Source organism: Electrophorus electricus, chromosome 4 (genome assembly GCF_041902795.1).
Source record: "Electrophorus electricus isolate QZ-2024a chromosome 4, ASM4190279v1, whole genome shotgun sequence".
Lineage (NCBI taxonomy): Eukaryota > Metazoa > Chordata > Actinopteri > Gymnotiformes > Gymnotidae > Electrophorus > Electrophorus electricus.
The window spans coordinates 9,205,945-9,225,858 of record NC_137500.1 but is presented as its reverse complement, the minus strand read 5'-3'; the positions used below and the strand labels follow the sequence as shown (position 1 = coordinate 9,225,858).

General features: G+C 40.1%; 3 protein-coding genes across 14 annotated transcripts in view; 2 read left to right on the top strand and 1 right to left on the bottom strand.

Moving 5' to 3' along the window:
- myo9ab (myosin IXAb) overlaps positions 1-12,422 on the top strand; it is a 76,585-nt gene extending 64,163 nt beyond the window's left edge. For 3 of the 12 annotated variants that reach the window (XM_027000976.3, XM_081712234.1, XM_081712233.1), the window contains 21 exons: positions 196-1,266; positions 1,560-1,647; positions 2,130-2,336; positions 3,181-3,281; positions 3,374-3,480; positions 3,627-3,859; positions 4,192-4,308; positions 4,454-4,642; positions 4,726-4,773; positions 4,960-5,071; positions 5,664-5,725; positions 6,013-6,205; positions 6,790-6,918; positions 7,026-7,131; positions 7,769-7,900; positions 8,048-8,171; positions 8,430-8,483; positions 9,156-9,173; positions 9,620-9,813; positions 10,008-10,150; positions 10,925-12,422. In XM_027000976.3, the coding sequence (XP_026856777.2) occupies positions 196-1,266; positions 1,560-1,647; positions 2,130-2,336; positions 3,181-3,281; positions 3,374-3,480; positions 3,627-3,859; positions 4,192-4,308; positions 4,454-4,642; positions 4,726-4,773; positions 4,960-5,071; positions 5,664-5,725; positions 6,013-6,205; positions 6,790-6,918; positions 7,026-7,131; positions 7,769-7,900; positions 8,048-8,171; positions 8,430-8,483; positions 9,156-9,173; positions 9,620-9,813; positions 10,008-10,150; positions 10,925-11,325 (3,829 nt within the window). In that variant the 3' untranslated portion in view covers positions 11,326-12,422. The remainder of the gene's footprint in view (positions 1-195; positions 1,267-1,559; positions 1,648-2,129; positions 2,337-3,180; positions 3,282-3,373; positions 3,481-3,626; positions 3,860-4,191; positions 4,309-4,453; positions 4,643-4,725; positions 4,774-4,959; positions 5,072-5,663; positions 5,726-6,012; positions 6,206-6,789; positions 6,919-7,025; positions 7,132-7,768; positions 7,901-8,047; positions 8,172-8,429; positions 8,484-9,155; positions 9,174-9,619; positions 9,814-10,007; positions 10,151-10,924) is intronic. The other 9 variants (XM_027000971.3, XM_081712235.1, XM_027000977.3 and 6 more) reach the window with 9 other exon arrangements.
- A 1,670-nt stretch (positions 12,423-14,092) lies between these two features.
- Positions 14,093-15,291, top strand: plex9.1 (PML-like exon 9.1). Its single transcript, XM_027001055.3, has 3 exons — positions 14,093-14,235; positions 14,436-14,498; positions 14,769-15,291. The coding sequence occupies exons 1-3, from the start codon at positions 14,166-14,168 to the stop codon at positions 15,287-15,289; spliced, it is 654 nt and encodes a 217-aa protein (XP_026856856.2). The 5' UTR covers positions 14,093-14,165; the 3' UTR covers positions 15,290-15,291.
- A 690-nt stretch (positions 15,292-15,981) lies between these two features.
- rsl24d1 (ribosomal L24 domain containing 1) lies at positions 15,982-19,441 on the bottom strand. Its single transcript, XM_027001056.3, has 6 exons — positions 19,284-19,441; positions 18,249-18,362; positions 17,988-18,060; positions 17,829-17,892; positions 17,612-17,697; positions 15,982-16,387 (listed from the first exon to the last, which is right to left on the bottom strand). The coding sequence occupies exons 1-6, from the start codon at positions 19,362-19,364 to the stop codon at positions 16,320-16,322; spliced, it is 486 nt and encodes a 161-aa protein (XP_026856857.3). The 5' UTR covers positions 19,365-19,441; the 3' UTR covers positions 15,982-16,319.
- Positions 19,442-19,914: the final 473 nt, after the last annotated feature.

The following is a 19,914-nucleotide window of genomic DNA, read 5'->3' as shown; positions in this document are numbered from 1 at the left end:
AATGGCATAATGATTCACTTGAATTTACTGGTAAAAATCTTTTTGAGTATGTTTTTTCACAGTAGATGTTGATTTCTAGGTCTTTAGTAGTAGTGCCTTAAAATAGCATTTACTTGTTTATGGTGCATTTCCAGTCATTATTATTTGCCCTTCATCACTTTATTGCTGTCCTTATCACTTCTTTGCTCTTCTCAGATGTAGGCGCCTGAGAGAGGAGTGGAAGGGAGCTAGAGAAGACAGCGAGCAGCAGAACAGTGCAAGAGAAAGTTCACACAACCTCCAAACCCTTACGGAATCCAAGCAGAGCTCACAGGAAGAGCAGAGAGTGGCGATGGAGACCCTGCCATCAGAACCTTCCAGAACCCTGGATGACAGTACGCTCAAGAGCCGAGCCAAGCGTGAGAGCAGGAGGAAGAGAGAGCTGGAGCAGGCTACCTTTAGCCTGGAACTGCTAAAGGTCCGGTCCAGTAGTGCTCCTGCTTCCGACCGACCCCTTTCCTCCAATGAAAATGCACCACCTTCGGAGGCCACTCCCCTGCAGTCCTCTGCTCAGAGCTCCATAGATAGCCATGGAAGCTTTGAACTCTTTAATGTGGATGACGCAGAGCCGGACACAGCTGACCTTCATCAATATCATCATATGTCCTCTACAAATCAGCCCTTATCAGTGAATGGAAATAAAAGTGACATAAAAATGATGACTGAAACAGAAAGAACACAAACAGAAGTATCCAGTCCAACTGAGCCAAGTAAAAACCCCACAAATGCTCTGTTTTATATATCAGATGAAAGCAATAGTCCCGTTCACCAGAAGCCACACATACTGTCTGAATCCAAGCCCACCCGAGAGAGAAAGGAGTCTGTAGTAGTCCTCATAAGCATGCAGAAAGAGAGCCCTGTAGACCAGAGCAGCCTTGAAGCCCTGGAGAAGTTAGAGCAAGAGGCTGAGTGGAGGCCAGCCTCTGACCAGCATGACAGCAATTGGTCAGGCATACGACTTCCACAAGCCCCCCTAAATCATGAAACCATCCAGCCATCTCAGCCACCACTGGATCCATGGCTCAGCCAAGGACTTTCATCTGGTGCGACCACACCAAAGGCAGGAAGTCCAGCACAGGAAGTGACCTCTGAATCCAGGAAGGAGGAGGGCATAGGCAAAATGCCAGCTCAGAAGAAGGCTGTTACTCACAGTATCAGTATCAGTATGAAGGAGAAAACTTCTAGTCTAGCATTCTCTCCAAAACACAGCAGACTGACCTTCTCCAAGTGAGTGTTCTGCCTCACACAAATGGTTTCCAAAAGAATGACATTATTATAGGCCACTTCTAAAACTGCAACACAACCCAAAATAGCTATTACTTTGTAAGAATAAACAGGTAAAAATGCATTGTTACTTAATTACAAATGGGAAACTATTACGAACCTAACTTAATAATTTGCTGAGGTTTTGTTTTTGTTTTTGTTTTTTTGCTAATCATACACAACTGGATAAAGAAAAACATTTTTTTGAGGTGAGGTGTTTTAATTAACTGAGAGGAGATCTGTTGTTCATCACTCAGGTCTGATAAAGACCTGGTGAATCAGGAACGCTCCATGGCTTTGCAGAGGGAGAGGACATTAGGTTTCAGATCGTTAAAGACCAAAGAGGTAAAGACAAAACCTGTCCTACATGCATACAGTTCTCGTTGTTTTAAAGTAAAATGTAATCATGATCCATTTTACTGACAAGATTTGAGTGTCACATATATTATCTATAATTGTATAATTTATCTGTTCAACATTCATGACTTCTGTGTCCAAATGCTATTAGATAAAAACTATACTGCTCTGTATACATTATGTGATGTTTTGAGCAAATCTACATTACTAGGAAATACCATGTAAATTAAGGGTTTAGATTAAAGGGAGAGCTTCTGGGAAATATATAAAATGATGCTTAGAACATTGGCCTGACATACATTATGTGTGGAGCTGAACAGGTATTACTTGCATATTGCATTCCAGCACTTTATTTTGACAGAATACTGACATCATGTCTTTTCACATATTTGGTCTCATAACAGCTGGACAGATTTTCCCCCTAATGTGTTGGTTGGGTTTTGTTGTAATGAATCGATTGAAATGGTCAGGTGGCCAGGGATGGCTGCCCAAAGAAGGCCCGCATGGCTCGGACTCGCTCTGACTTCCTGACCCGCGCCTGTAGCACCGAGGCCGATTCTGATGATGAGGACGATGAAGATTATGAATACACACCTGTACTCTGTCACACGCTGCCCCTCCCTGAGCCCACAGGCCCAGCCAGCACTGAGCAGGCTTTCCACAGTGACTCGGAGATGGTAAACTGGCCTCAGCAGCGATCCCCATCTCCCTTCTAACCTGCCCCAGTGCGGGTATCATCTTTGGCACTGGCTTTACCAGTTGGGTGCTAAGCCTGGATGTGTGGTTGCCACGGAAAGAGGCCTTGCTATTAACTCAACATTCCCCTACAAATTTAAGCATCATATTGTTTAAAACCTGGAAGGGATAATGAAAGGAGCATGACTGGCCAGAGCCATCTGCAATGGTAGCACCATCCATTCATGCAATCATTGTTCAATTCCTGGCCTTGTTGACAATGATCTTCAAGAGTTGATATGAATATAACCACACCTCACCAGCAGTGTTTTAAAACAGGGTGGTTGTGTTTGTTGGGGAATATTGGTTTTGTGTAAAGGCACCCCACTTTCCTAACCTCCTCCAGGTTTCTCCACCTGCTCTCGTTGCTGCCTCTATACAGGGTGTTTCTGATCTTTTAACCTGGAGAATCTACTTTAACACCAAACCTTCACTGGATAACCACCTGTGACTTGCCTTGTTTTTAGATGAAGAAGAGCCTCTTCTGAGAAGATCTAACCCTCTTTCTTTTTTCTATGTTCTGAGTAGTTACATTTTTTTTTGGGGGGGGGGGGGATTGATAACCCGCATGGACTAGTTATTAGTTAAATTCCAAAAGACTAAACCGCTCTCCCTCTGTCTTACACTCACATGTTCATATCTCTGTCTACTCACTCTCACATACATAATCACATGGGCTACTTCTTATTCTTCTTATTGTGTCAAATATAAAGTTTTACAGAAAAGGAAAAAACACTACAGCAAACTTTCATGATGGCTTTCATGATCTTTCCCCTTTCTCTGTAGCCTTCACAGAAAGAACAGAAACAGCTGCAGAAAACCATGTCTTCAGGAGATCTGGGAAAGGTGGACTCTCTAAGGAAGCCCTCAGCACAGACAGACGGCAGGTCAGAACCCACTGCATACTTCTGTTCTGAGTGAAGGCTGCAGTCTCCATGCAGAGTCATATAGTGTACATGGTGTTTCATCTGCTCCTCAGCAGGGTCAGGGGTAAAATGCGCTTCTGGGGAAAGTCAAAGCATGGTGATAAGAAGATGTCCACCAGAGGGTGCTCAGAAGCTGTGGATCTGACCAACACATGTAATGGTAAGAGCAGAGACAGACGTTATGAAATTTTGTATAATATACATTCAGTATAAGCAAATGATCAGCATCTCTCTCCCTCTCTCTCTGTCTCTCGCACACACATACACACACGCTCTCTCACTCTCACTCTCTGACTCTTTTCCCAGATTCCCCCTCTGGCAGTCCCGAGCGGGCTGGAGCACCAGACCTGCGTCGGGACAGTAAAGAGAACCGGGAACCAGAAGCGAGGATGATGATGATGACGACGACGACGAAGAGGAGGCGCAGTGTAAAGATCAGCAGTGTGACCCAGGAGCCTGCAGCGTGGCAAAACGACTCCCTCCACATCCTCACCCGCACGGCAGACTATCGCAGCATGAATGATTTCCTCATGAAGAAGGTAACGTCAAACCTCATACAGGCTGTGGGACCATGCTTCAAACCCAGTCAAGAAGCAAAGATCACAGGTGTAGAACACTGATCTCCTTGGATTCCCAGTAGTAGTCCCACTCTTATGAATCTAACTTCCTATAGAGTTTAGCTCCCAGTTTCATCTAACACGCCAGATAATCAGTGCCTTCAGGTGTTAAATACATGTAGTAACTGAGCTCTGAAAGGGGATGGATCTCCACCAACAGAGCTGATGATCAGTGAGCTGCAGTACAAACCCATAACCTGAGCCTATTTTTAGCCCTTTCTCTCATTAAATATGGGTGAATTTTTGTCTGCTAGATAAATGATCTGGAGACAGAGGACAGTAAGAAGGACACTCCTGTGGATGTGGTCTTCAAGAAGGCTCTGAAAGAGTTTCGCATCAATATTTTCAACTCCTACTCCACCGCCTTGGCTGTGAGTATCTGTCACCCACAGATATGAAATTGCCAGCTGATGATCCAGCTATAGTTTTGTTTAAAAATTCAACCAAATCAGACAAGAGCAGACATGAGCTTTTCAGAAATGTGATGGATTTCGCACTCTTATTTCTCTCGCTCAGATGGATGATGGCCGTAGTATCCGCTACAAGGATCTGTATGCACTCTTTGAGCACATTCTGGAAAAGAGCATGCGTCTGGAACAGAGAGACTGGTCAGAATCACCTGTAAAAGTTTGGGTCAACACCTTCAAAGTCTTCCTGGATGAATTTATGACTGAGTACAAACCGATGGATGGCACCATGAGCAAGGTAAAGCTTGGAGCCCAGATCCCCTGCCTCTGTCTGGACCGTATTTCTGATTCTGATGGCGTGACACTTTATCTTTGTCACAGGCTCCTAAACCAGAACGCAAGAAAAGAAGGAAAAAGGAGACAGATATTGTGAGTTGCTGCTTGTAAAAGATCTCTTCAGCACTGAGTTTAGATCAGTTTTTCCACCTCGCCCTTAAATGTAAAGCTTTTATTCAAATTTTTATTTGAATCTCTACCAGCCTGGTTCAGATGTAAAGCACAGTGTAATGATCTGCAACTCTCTGAAAACCAACCCAAATCACCTGCCTTCTGCAGGTGGAAGAGCACATGGGCCACATATTTAAATCCACTCAGTACAGTATCCCAACATACTGCGAGTACTGCTCTTCTCTCATTTGGATGATGGACAGAGCTTGTGTCTGCAAATGTGAGTTTTTAGTTTTTAATTATTTTTTTTTTTTACATATTCTCTTATTTTATGACTATCTGGCATTTCATGGGTAGAGCTGGACAAAATCCAACTGTTAGATATTGCTTATACTCAGAAGGCACATATTCTCCATCTTCCTTATTTTTGTGGCTAGTCTGCACTAGCTGGAAAGTAAGAATATCCATTTCAGTCTGTAGTTCTTGCTAAGCAGCCTCCTAAGTGTCTGCCTGCTGGTGGGAGAGCACTGTAATCACATTGGTTCCCTCCAGCCTCACACATTTATCTGCTTTTAGGTTTGAATTAGCTGAAACACCCTATGCCTCCACTTCTTCTCACTGTCACTACTTCTCTTTCTCCCAGTAATTCTTTTACCTTCCTCCCTCTCTCTTTCTCTCTCTCCAACTCTCTTTATCTGTATCTCTCTCTGTCTCTGTCTCTCCCTCTCTCTCCTCCTCTTCCTGCTTATGCAGTACAGGGAGTTGCTCTACTGCATCTTCCATGTTGATGGTAGTGGGATGTGCTTCCTATGTTGGAGAGTTTCACATTGAGAGCTGAACTAACATTTCTGATGCTGTGTTTTCTGTGCCAGTGTGTCGCTATGCGTGTCACAGGAAATGCTGCTTAAGGATGACCACTAAATGTAGCAAGAAGGTAAGTGTGCACAGAAGAGAGTATGTGCGATGTGGGCTTTTGTCTGAGTGTGTGTCAGTATTGTTGACTATTGCAATTTGAATTTATTGAGATTGATGTTAATGGCACTTGGAGTTATTTATATATTGCGTATATGCATATACTCACTCTGTGCAAAATATCTTTTAAATATTTCTGGAAGTAATCCCTAAATAATGTATTTATGTACAGTTTTAAAGTAAGTGTGTGTGTGTGTGTGTGTGTGTGTGTGTGTGTGTGTGTGTGTGTGTGTGTGTGTGCACGCGCAGTTTGATCCAGAACAGTCTTCACGGCAGTTCGGGGTGGAATTGTCTCGTTTAACCAGTGATGAGAGAGCCGTACCACTAGTAGTGGAGAAGCTCATCAACTACATAGAGATGCATGGCCTTTACACTGAAGGCATCTACAGGAAGTCTGGATCCACCAATAAAATTAAAGAGCTGAAGATGGGCCTGGACACAGGTGAGCATCATAGGCTCCGCCCACATAGCCCAAAATGGCCAAACCGATTTCCACGATGAATAAACAAGGTGTCTGGGCACTATTAGCTACTGTAAATGAACTTTTATCAATAATTCAACATGGCTAAATAGCTGAGAAAGCCAGGCAGAATGCCATGTTTGGTTACCAAACTGTTGGTTAGCATGTTATCACTTGTTAAAAGCTATTGTGGCCAAAGGAAATCTAGCTATGTATTTAAATGTTTAAAGAAAGTGAGGGTGCAGTTGCTACTTTGAATTGATCCTATATTGTCTAATTTCAACAGCATTTAAACAATATTTTTTATTTTATTTTATCACCATGCCAGACTACAACTGCCCTTCCTCATTAATGATAGTCTTATTGCCATAATAACACCATCATTAATGATGAAAGTTATTCTGTGGAGTTATTCTGCAACTCTTAACTCTTCTGTTTTCTGTCAGCATTAGCCAGCATGCCCTGTGTGCATACCTACTGGAGGAATAGTATTGGACACCAACAAATGACAAAGACATGGATGCATAATGTGCCTTAGTCACCCTGCTTGTCGACTCCTGTTTCAGATGCAAATAGCGTGAATCTGGATGACTACAACATCCACGTCATTGCCAGTGTCCTGAAGCAATGGCTGCGAGATTTGCCCAACCCTCTCATGACCTTTGAACTGTATGAGGAGTTCATCAGAGCCACAAGTATGGGGACGTTGTGCACTGGCTTCAGTAGCGTAACAAGGTGTCCTTTGTGACTATGGCCCCTTTTAATAATGTGCTGTCTTTTGTTGCCGTCTTGCTGGACGCAGGCTTGCAGGACAAGAAGGAAATGGTGAAAGGTGTGTACACGGTAATCGACCAGCTCAGCAGGACTCATCTCAACACCCTGGAGAGACTCGTCTTCCACCTCGTTAGGTAAAATGGAAAAAATAGTTTTGCAGGTGAAAGAAAGAAAATATTGTGTATCCAGGAAACATGTGTTCTGTTTCATGATATATGGTGTACTGTGTCAATGAATATTCTAAATGTAATTATATAATCAAATGATTGAAAACCTCAGATTGGGAAAATGAATATTCGATTGTGGGGGGAAAGTTGTCATGTGGGCCTGCACTATGGTAACAACAGCAGAGGGTTCACAACACAACTTTTGGTCAGTAGATGGCAAAATTGTGGAATCTGTTGATAAATTTAATATGCAAGCTATGTATGCTACAGTTAGCCTACCCTTTCACCAGAACCTAAGGGCACATCTTGAAAATATGTACCCAAATGAGTATGGCCTGGTGCCCTCTATCTAGCATTAGCATTATAAAAAATATAAAAGTATAGGCTATTGAACAGACTAAATTAATATTGAAATCTAGAGACAGAAGCTTCATGCCCTGTATTCCCTAATGGTTTGATTATTATTTCCCATCTTGTCCTATCTTTGCGCTGTTATGCACATAATACACATGGTTGGGGTTTTGGGGGTTTTTGAACATCATTTTTGACCAATTTGACGGCGCTAATACAATGATCATCTGGTGTATATGTGTGTATGTTTTAGGATCTTGCTTCAGGAGGAGACTAATCGGATGTCTGCTAATGCTCTGGCCATTGTGTTTGCCCCATGTATTCTGCGATGTCCTGACAGCATAGACCCTTTACAGAGTGTTCAGGACATCAGCAAGACCACTGCGTAAGATATCCATGGCTGTAGGGCATGTGTGTGAGTGTGGCTGTTCGTGTGTATGCGTATGTGTGTGCACATGTGTTTTTGTTCTGCTTGTTCAGAAGTCCCCTGTTTAGCCTGCATTTTTCAACATGTTCTTGCTTTGCTCCTCAGCTGTGTGGAACTGATTATCTGTGAGCAGATGGTTAAGTACAAGGCCAGATTGAAGGACATCAGCACTCTGGAGTTTGCTGAGAGCAAAGCCAAGAGCCGTCTCACACACATCCGAAGGTCTATGGTAAGAGTCTTGACTGTACAGATCTCAGTAAGAGCACTGTTCTCAGGTCAGATCCATCCCCCAGTTATACAGACTGCAATGCTGGCATCATAAATTCCAAACAGATTCAGATACAGTTTTGTGAGTTTGAAAACATTATGATAGGTACTCCAGGAAAGGCTGAATAATCACTTTTCCATATTTTTTTTTACTAGTACCCACCCCACTAACCCTTGTCTCCCCTCTTCCCCAATCCCCACCCTCCCCCACCCCGTTCAGAAACCTGTATTAATTGCTGTTAGGTTTATGAGCATAACCCGAACTGCCACCTCGGTATGTATACAAGTGCGCTGTGGTCTCCAGTCCCTGTGTAGTAGCTGTAGTCAATGTCGTAGCATCATCGCCATTCTTGTCAATCATCTGTCTTCTATTCACCTGTTTGGTCTGTAGAGGATGTGGAGATTGAAAAGAGTGGATCAATTGTGCATTTAAATGAATGGATATCTGCTCTAATGACTTTGGCCCAGTGGGTATTGTAGTGCCAAGCAGCTGGTTTTTCTTGTCCCTGTGTTTCGTCTGGCAGCAGACAGGGTAACTACTAAACTTGGATTCCTGGGTTAGCGCTCTTACTACGTATTTCACTTAAGAGAGCCCTAAGAGCTTGGATACCTGAGGACATTTGGCACAGCACTCTGCTGAAGCAGCAGCCAATGAATACAGCAACTGTACTGCATAAAAATTCAAAGATAATGCTGCATTTCAGAGCACTGCCAAATCATTATATTAAATTAAACTCACAAGATTGGCATATACTGTGTAACATGCAACTGAGCAAAGTAAATATGAGCTCATCTCAGTGCTAACCCAAGGCTGAGCCAGTTAGCTCAGCGAGAGTCCAACATTGTAGCAATCCCTGTATGACTAGTGTGCATGCTGCTCTGATCACACTAATTCTTTTTGTTTCTTATTTCTTTTCTTGCTTTTGCTGCTCGGCTCAATGTGCAGCCAAGTGCAGTTAAAAAGGTAAAGCTGTGCGTGTGTGTGTGTGTGTGTGTGTGTGTGTGTGTGTGTGTAGGTTTTGTCTGTGTTCAGCATTCTGCCCCCTGCAGGCCACTCTGAGCACTGTCTCTAGTATAACCCTCATAAGTAAATTAAATTTGTTCTACACTGTGGGTGTCATTGATCAAGTAGCTAGAAATATGCAGAAGGAAGGATATTTTGAACCATGTGTAAAAATCATATGGGAAGAGTGAGGGTCACATGTCCATTCATGCACTCAGGATGCTAATGGCATGTATGTTGGACTGAAGCCCGCTGTGTTCTAGGATGGTGACTAGTATTTCAATTTTTCCTGTTGTCTTCATTTACACTCACAATAAATTAATTTAAAATTAATTTAAAAGATTTGTCATTTATCTTATTGGAGTCAAATACAATGAGTTTGGGTTGTCTCTTGTTCTGTCTCTTAGGGTAAAAGCCGGCTGCGTAGAAGCAGCCACCACACCCCCTCACCACCCACGAGCCCACAATCACCGACAGCAACAGAAGGGGAGGGGCCAGATGATGAGGGGGTGGACACAGGACTGAGTGACCAGCAGCAAGCAGCAATGCAACAGGAAGAAAAAGTGCTCACTCAACAAATAGAAAATCTACAGAAAGAGAAGTCAGTGCCCTTCTAGCACAGGCCCTGTATCTCCAAATGTCTCCCTCTCCCTCTGTCTGTATGCCAGTCACTTTTCTTATCAATTCATGCCAATTAGCCTGTGCATCTTTGAACATTAGTCTTTGCTGCCTAACTGGCAATATTCAGAATTTGCCTGATAGCAGGGATATGCTATACTATGCATTATTTGGCAGGGAGGAGCTGACTTATGAGATGTTGGCACTGGAGCCGCGCGCATCTGATGATGAGCTTCTGGAGTCCGAGGCTTCGATAGGAACAGCAGACAGCTCAGAGAACTTAACAGCAGAGCAAGAAGGAGCGACATGTGAGGCCTGGGGTAAGACTACCTCACATCACTAATTAAATATAACTGAACTGTTGGAACAGTGCATGCTATTAATTAAATATAATAAAGTGGTTATTATGTCCATTAAAAAAGTAAGATACCTCATTTACATCCACTGGACACTAGGTGGCTGTGATGTTAATAGACAGAACAGGACAGCTTTCCTTTGAAGCCTGCTGAATGGTCATCTAAAATTAAAAGTTTTAATTGGTTGACGGTAATCGGTATGGAATGAACCCAGAAATAAAAGTATGATATCTATCAGATATCCTTCAGTTCCAGTAGCAAGGGTGTCAAAAAGATCATGTTCCCTACAGTTTGGCTAATAATATGTGACTTATATGTACAACTGGATGAGCAGGTCTGAGAGAGAGCTAGAAAAAGAAATTATCCTTGGGCCAGTTTTAGCATGTTTGTGTTTGATATGAGAGAACTGAGAAACTCAGAGACCTGAGTTTGATTACTGCACATTACACAAGTAGAATATACATTTATCATTTATTTGCACCTCGAAACTACGCTGGACTAAATTCCAATGTAAATAGTACTTTAAAAATCCACTTTAACCTTGTCTCTGTAAAATCCTTAAGATTATGATCTAGGCTTAGTGCATGTGCTAAATGAATAGACACAAGTATTTGTTATAGTAAGAGTGAGATCATAGAGGTTACTAGGTTACTGTGTTTTGTGTTTGGGTGTGTATCATACAGTTTGGTACAGTGTAACATACAGCTTTCTCTGCTTTGTTGTCCATATACTTCACAGAGAAAAGCTGTGTCGCCATCCGCTCAAGGAAGTCCGAGTCCAAAAGCAGACGTGCTCTCCACCGCCAGCCTGAGTCTCTGGACTCAGTGGACTCTGCCATGGCCTCGCTCTCCTCTGCCTCCTCCACTCCTCAATACCGCTTCAGGTCCTCCTCTTCCGGCCCGCTCTTCTCCATGGGAGGCGAGCAGTACCCCCTCCTTGAGCAGGAGGCATCAGAGCGAACCGTGCTGACCACACGATGCACTTCCAGTTCGGAGAAGATGCGGCCAAGGAGCAGGGAGAACCGCAGTTGCCCACCCAGGCCCCGGGACTCTGGGGAAGGAGGGGGCCGGCGGAGGGACACCGAATTTGGGTCAGGGCAGCCACTGGTGCTGTATGGTAATAATGAATTTATGGTATGAGGACGAGAGGGAGCCCCTATAGGCTGAAGCTGGTATTCAGAGACCTGAAAGTGTAAAACGGCTCTCACAAAAACAAATCATGTCTGATCAGAACAGACGAGAAACGCAGGAAGAGAAAGAGAAAATGCAAGAGATGGAGAGAGAGAGAAAAACACAGCGACAAACAGAGGAGTACATCTGGAGGACAAGGTGGGTGTGGGATAAAGGCAGTTATCTTGAGAATTAATAGCCTGTAGACACACCTTTGGGTGGATGCTGACCACTGTCAGACTAACTCAGGCACTCTCAGCTTAGGATGTCAGTTGGAATGGTAGGAGAAGATCAGGATGGAGTGACGATGGGAAAGGAAAAGAGGTATGCTGGGGGTCAGCCTGCCGAAGGAAAATCCCCACATCCATATGAGCCACCCTGCTAAGAGGGCCTGCGGGACTGGTCCTTCTCTCACCGTGTAACCTTGAACTGTCCATCCTCATGTTTACAAAACTGAGCCAATCAGAAGTCAGCTGACTTCAACTGACTGCACAGCGCTTTGCTACCACTTTTTCTTCGCGATACTGAGATGCCAGCATTTCAGACATTCATAATGTGCTAAATATGTAAGATAATATTATTGTATTATTCAGAGGAAAGAAGCAACATAACGCAGTGCTGCTGGGTGGTCCATGGGAAAAGGGTTTAGTTGTCTGGAATCTTTTGCAATTTACAACAGTATGTGTGTTTTTAAGGTGTCTTTGTGTCAATGTTGTGTCCTGCAAGCTTGTTTGCATTTTTTGTGGTTTTGTGGTTCAAGATATTTTTACAAAATAATATCTTGGGAGGACAAAGGTTTGACAAGACAAAAACAGCTATAATGTAGCTATCTCTATTCATAGCCATATGCATTGGAATATGTCCACATGACAAAATGCCTTCTGTTTTCTTTCTTTTGTTGTTTTGTTTAAATGTTTGCATATATGAGTGTTTTGTGTGACCAAATCAGGACTTGAAGTTTTTGTTTCATTTTACATTTCTATTTTTTGTGGTTGATTTAAATACTGCTCCTAATATATTGGTGTTTTTATGTCCTGTCCCATGTATAAAAATATATATCTTTTTTATGAGAGCGATCGTTATTTTAATTTTTTGCAGTAGGTTTCCTTTCATGCCATCAGCATACATTGCTTGTCTCTTTACAGCAGAACTAAAGTTTTCTTTATATTCCAGTCATATAGCTGGAGACTGTCTGAATAGTACAATTATAAAGTCAATTACACATTTGGAGCGTTATACCCATTAAACTTGTGCACTAGTTTAAAAAAAAAAAAAAAAAAAGTGGAACTGTATGCCAGAAACCAGTTTATACAGACTAATCATGTACTCTTATAGAAGCACACAACGTTGGTCTGTTGACAGTATATACTGTACTACATTTAACAAAGAGTCACCATCATCCTTTCAGGTAAAAGTGTTCCAGTGAAGTTGTTTACTCCTTGTTATGTGCTGTTACAATTAGATCACATAATCTGCCATTCAGCCTATTGTATGAATTTTTCCCTAAGGTGTAATAGATCAAGTGACATGCAGCTACACCACCTGTGTTTCAGTGTTATGGTGACTTGCAAATTGTTCCTTCCTTTTCAAGCAACATTTGAACAACTAGACTAGTGTAGTCTTGTTGAGTGGCCATAAGGCTAGTCTTATGTGGCCCACTGGGTGACACTGGATTTGCCAAATGTTTTACTCAGTTGTTCAGTTGTTTGTAATCTAAAACCTGGGCCTGGGTGCTGACACTTGCAGCTTTACAAAAAGCTATCTGAGCATGAAAACAAGAAAAAAACGCTTACAAGTGCTTCATGTGTTGTGTCCATCATAAGTGAATGTATTGATTACCAGAAGGCATGGTTCACACAATTCTTCAGTTCTTTCCTTCACATCTGTAAAATAAAAAACTGTGGAAGAGTGTAGGTCAGAAAACACTGTTTTAAAGGGATATATTATCCTGTTTGTGATGCTAAATGTTGAATGATCTGTTTTGTGTTTTGACAGACTAGACAGTCTGAAGGAACTTGTTTGTGCATCTATAATAATAATAATAATAACTTTATTATTATTATTATTATTATTATTATTATTATTATTATTTGTGTGCTAGTTTTGGCACCATTGCCTGAGGTTTAATTTCTGTATTATTTCTTTAATGTACAAATATATGTTTATGGATGTAAAAAGAGTATAATGAACATCCACTTATTAAAAAATAATATAAAATGGGTACAACTCCATTAAAGTGGGGTCTTTTAATCTTTTTACTTTAATCTTTCAGTGTAAATCATTGTAGTATTTTAAGTGTTAAAATTATCAGAATTAATTACACCAATTTCTCTGATTTATCTCATCATTACTTTGATTAGGCTAAATTCAGTTTAAAAAAAATCAGAAATGAAAAGCTTATCTATCTTACTTTTTAAACAACATAGTTAAAACAGTTTGCAATGTTAATGTAATATAAACTGGATAAAATAATAAACATAATTATTAATTTAATAAATTAGTATTTTAGATTTTAACTAAAGTGACCAAATCTGCGTTCCAAACATTACCTTCTCAATGTGTTTAAAAACCTTTTCACCCCATTTCTTATTATTTATAGAACAACGGACGCACTGTCAGATTGTTATTGTACTAACGTTTGGGCGCTACCGCTTGTTGGCACACCATAGAGATTTGTAGCACACAGGCTAGTCGGGAAAATGGAAATATCGCGATATCAAACTTCCCGATAGGAAAACGAAAGTGATTTCCGAGCTGTCGACTTCATCCTGTGCTACAAAATCTCTGCCTGACCGGACCACGCCTTAAAAATGTGTTTCTTGTGGCACCAATTCGTCGTACTTCAGCGACTCTTCAATAGATATTTGCCTGCTATGCACCGTAATATATTTTAGTTTTTGTTAAAGCGTCCTGGTATGATTGTAATATTATATTTCGGTTTTGTTCAGTTCTGTTGAAGTTTGACAGTCGAACTTTTGTCCAGCGGTCTATGATACGTCTTCAAATTGTCAGGATAATCCAAACGTATGTACAGTAAATTTAATTCAAAATGTATAACAAAATTTAAATATTTTTAACAGGTTTGTCAAACAGGACACATGAAGAAACACTTGTGTTTTTTGACTTGGAAACTACAGGACTCGGTACATAGTAAATAATTCAGATTTCTATTTCATTATACTTCACTGCATTTATTGATGCAAACATTTGGATTCGTACTTGACTAATGCAACCTATTCGGAGCCCACCAAACGGTTCCGATAATCAACTGGTATCTGTAAAAAAAAAATGACATTAACCACAGTAAATGCTGCTTTAAACATCTTAAAACATGTTATGGTAACTGAATTTATAGTAATATACCAGTGAAGCTGCAGTGGTAAAGTTCCATGTGTTTGTCCCTTTCTCTATAGATACTTCTACATGTGACATAGTTCAGCTCTCAGCTATCAGTGGAAACAAGATTTTTAACGTCTACATGCTTCCTCGCTGCACCATGACTGATGGGGCCTCACGAGTAACAGGACTGACAACCTGTGCTGATGGACTTTTCCTACATGGGCAGTCTTTGGACACCATCCCAGTAAAAGAAGCTCTAAAATCTTTCATTTCCTTCCTGAAGACCATCAACAACCCACTTTTGGTGGGTCACAACTGCAGAAGGTTTGACAGCCCTATTCTACTCAGAATAATGAGCGAGTTCCATCTGCTGGATGAGTTCTTAGATGTGTTGTCAGGATTCCTGGACACACTGCCTCTGAGTAGAGAGATGTTTGGGCTCCAGAAATACTCTCAGCCCTTTTTGGTCCAGCATTTCCTCCAAAGGTCCTATGTTGCACACAATGCTACGGAGGATGTAAGAGCCCTGCAGGCTTTGTACAGAGTTTGGCAGCCAAGCATGGAGCTGGTGAACAAGCACAGGTTTAGATTATAGCATACACAAAATAAGTGTTTTATATCATTTTAACACAGAGCCAAAGTAGACAACTTAAAGTGAGATCATCACTAACACTGGAATGTATACATATCTTGGCAAATGTGTTGAAAAGGGATTGAAATGAAACTAGACTAGTACTGAACATGGGCTGTCACTAGACCCAATTTAATGAGGCGTGTGCCTCAAAGTTTACCACACTATAGAATCATTAGTATCATTCGAATTCACCATGTATACCATAATGACTCAGCATTTTTGTTGTTAGAAGACTGTTAGAAGATTGTTGCATTATTACTTAATCATAGTTCTATACTAACTGCTTTGCTAATCTATGTCTTTCTCTGGGTTATGGTGGTCAGACTAAGTTGAAGAAATTATAACTTCAAAATGTTTTAAGACATTATGTTTAAAGATTAAAAGTAAAGCAACAACATGAAATGACATTAAATAGGTTTTCTAAACAAGTGTATTTTGTTATGTACTTTGTACTGTTTAAGTGTCATAATATACCATTATAGACAAGAGGCATTACTAGCACAACAAAGAATCTATCAGAAGACCCAGGGAACACAAGGCAACCTTTTTAAATTTTTTTTATTTTTTTTTTTATTTTTTTATGAGGGGTAATGTATCCATCTTTAAAGGGATAAGTGAGCCAACTTGAATGAGTGACTGACTGAGAGCTAATGTTGCCATTTAGTGAAAATGAAACATTCAGTTCCATTTATTGTTGTACACACTGTTTAGGTAAAAGCATACTGAATCTTAGGAAACTGGATCTGGGTCAACAGTTGAACCCCAATCTGTCAACAAATAGTGTTTTTACCTTGCCTGGATGCCAAGAAACAGCACATCAATACACTTTGGGAAAGAGGAGTTCTGTTTTGAGAAGGGACCATTCTTGATGGTTAAATGTAAAACAATATTCTCTTTTCAGAAGAGTGGTTTTTAGGACCTGCATTTAAAAGATATGTTCTTGAGAGTTCATTTAGAGAAAAGCTCATTTGGGCAATGAAATATACAAAACTCAATCTTTCATTTCTACATCATCTGCCAGTTTCTGCACCATCTTCTCCTCCAGCTGTTTGGCTTGTCCTGTATGTGCAGAAAAGGGGTTAATACCACATTATGGTAGGCATATCTCCCTCTCTCCCATATATATATATATATATATATATATATATATATATATATATATATATATATATATTACACATACACACACACACACGGTATCTACAGCATACTAATTTAGAATCTAAACATAATGCATGACAATATGGCACTGTTCTCATAACCACTCTCATTATTTTCCTCTGAAATAGTGCAAACAATTGACCTAGAGCATCATTAGATTAATTCAAGATAATAATCACAAATTCATAATAATAATGTTGAAGACTTAAGAGCAGAAAGCCCTGTTGTAGCAAAGTGCTTTTTGCAAAAGAAGAAACAGTGAATTCCAGCAGGATGTTAATAATACATATAGGCCATCTAATCAGACTGAGTGATTGATTTTAAGTTTCATTTCTCTAGTAGAACCAAAAGACACAAATCAATGTCAGTTTATCCAGTTTAGATTATCTTATTGATGGTTACAAGAGGCTAATCAATAGAGGAAAAGTACAGAAAAACAACTATGGATTAGAATTCAATCACTATTCCACGTAACTGCTTTTGTCTGTCATCATTTAACCATTTTTCATTGTCAATTTTGAACTTTTTTTAAATCTAATATTATTGGCTTTATTCATTCATTGCTTAATTATGGTGCAGAACTGATTTACCAACTAAGAGGAAACCTTCAGATTCTATGCATTTTTTGTGTTTTTAAGACAACTGGATTAATAACTGTACAGGAATATTTTGGATAGGCTTCATAGCCTGGTAGCTGTATGATCCCAGAATACTTAAACTCCTATTCTGACAAGCTTTTGAGTGTAACTAGCACACAACCTACTTTTTACTATGCATTCTATAGTTATATTCAATAACAACACAGGCTACAGATCATTTTAACCAACAGTTCAGGAAAGAAACACAAAAACTCATGAGCAACCTTTATGAAGACAGGAGAAATTTTCTTAATTGCAAACAAAGCCCCAATGGCACTTATTAGAGAATTAATGTGTGTAGAAATTTTAATAAAGGTGAAATCTAAATAACTTTTTTGTCTGCATGTCTATTACTCAGGGACCTCGCCTTTAAACTTGCTGACAGGGAGTTTTTATGGGGCAGTCCAGACCATGTTCTTTGTGTGGCATACCATCGATTGTACATTTGTGAGCACACAGACAGGTAGGCGTGAATGGCACTTACTCGCATGTGGTGCTTTGATGAGGTGGATGTTTTTCTTGACTTCGTTGACAGCTTCTGCCTTCTCCAGCTCTTTGCCCTTCTTCAGTCTTTACAAAAAAAGAAAATGAGACAAAAGACTGACTTCAAGAGAAGAAAAACTTCTTACTAGACCCATACCTATGTTTGAATTATACATTAACAATCATTAATGAGTTTTTAACAAACTGTAATAAGTCACCTGTTCATGATAAATTGAGCCTGTCGCTTGTGTTTTATCGCCTCTACCTTCTTCATGGTCTCCACTAAAGCAGGAAAAACAATTACATCAGTTCACATTCATTAAATAGCAAGATACTATACACCAGTATTGTCAAGTGATAAAGCATGGCCTAAATACCTGTCTTATTCCATAGATCCCTCTTGTATTTGACTGGAATATTTCTGCGCTTCTCAAACTCCAGCGAGTTATCCTGTGATGGAATGAATAGTATGTATTAAACTCTGTCTCCCCTCCTCCTTTCTTCAACTTTTTAGGCTTTAACACTTTTTTCAAATCAATGTTTGTACTGGGTGAGCAAACACTGAGGCCATTATTAAATGTATCCTTAAATGATGCATTATTTTTCACTTTATATACCCAACCATCACAGCCTCTTACCACTGTCAGTTCCTTGCCAGCAGCTTTTCTAAATGCTTTTGTCCATCTGGTCTTCCTTGGATTTCGCTTCTTCTTGAAGTTTTTGTGACATTTTGATTTGCAAAATCTAAATACCTGAAAGAGACAGCATCCCATGTAGCTTTGTATTCCCATACACATGTGCTCATCAGCACTGAATAGATACTGTTTATTAGAAGCACATATGTTGTATGTCAACTCACATACCACTTTATTTGGTAACCTTTATGTGCGTTCAGTAAGAGACCGTAACCCATCTCTTGCTCATACTTGGTCAACCACCCCTGACAACATATTATTTGAAAGTCTCGACCCGGCAGTGACACAATAATAACACTGTATTGTTTGTTGCGCTGGTCTGAGTGTATCAAGTGCAGCATTTGGAGGGTTTTTTAATACTTGTCAATGTTCCTACTTGATTGTGGTTTCCAACCAATAACATATTAAACAAACGACAGCTCCGTGGTCTGAAGTTACACACTAGTGGATCTCCAACGCAATTATTTAAACAATTCTACTTGAATAAATAACCCTGGTTACTAAACGTTTTAATAAAGTGACCGATCGGATTTGATTACAAGCCGACGTTAACAAAGCTGTTGAACTCAAACAAAACCACTGAATATATGGATACTGTAACTTGCTTTAATAAACGCAAAACATATAAACACTGGCAGCTAGGGACAGCTAAGATAGCTAGCTAACACGCTTGCAGCGTTGTGCAAATTGTTGTTACATCTTAGAACCTCAAGCCTAAGTCATCTTCAGAGATTATTTCCAACGGTTACACTAAAGACGATTGTGATAAATAATACTTAAAAACTCAGCGTCTGAATAATTGTCTACAAGGACATGAGATGCAGCTAACCAGCAAGACACAGAATCCCTAAATTAAAATGTCGCTAAAATAGCTAGCATAGCTAACTAATGCAGCTAATCCCATCGCCCATCTTCGATAAAGGACAGTCAATAAATTATCTATTCATACAAGATACTTAAATTAAACTAGCTAAATACCTTGCAGTCGTTGCGAACAAACATCATTCCATGACCAGGATAGATCGGCCCGGAGCAAAAGTAACACTTTTCAATACGCATTTTGAGTAAATAGGTGTCCTGCTATTAGCCCATGTGTGTATGGTTCAGGCATGGACACTGGAAGGAACTAGTCATACGTCATTTCCTACAATTGCCTGTCGTGTGAAACTCGAATAACTTGACTGTTAATTAATCGAGAATTAAGACACGTTTATGTAACCAGGAGATAATTACAGCTTTGTTTTACATTGTTCCTCTAGACATAGGTTTTATTCCACTCTTTTTGACACTAAGGGCATACTGATTCTTCTACGCAGTTGTCAGTGGATTTGTGATGGGGAAAATGTTGAAATGTACTTAATGGGACACATGCAGCTTTTAATACTGCAGTGTTTCCTTCAAAAACTTGGTTGTTGCCTTTACAATATAAGTATGCATATGCATTTTCTTCTTGGTGGCATTTAAGATAAGACTTTAAGATTGAAATTCCTTAATTTTTCACTATATCACAAGGTTTTTCCCTATATCACAAGGTTTTCACAGTATGAGTCATTATTCATTATCATATAAAATAAATAAAATGTACAGCAGCATAAGACAATGACAATGT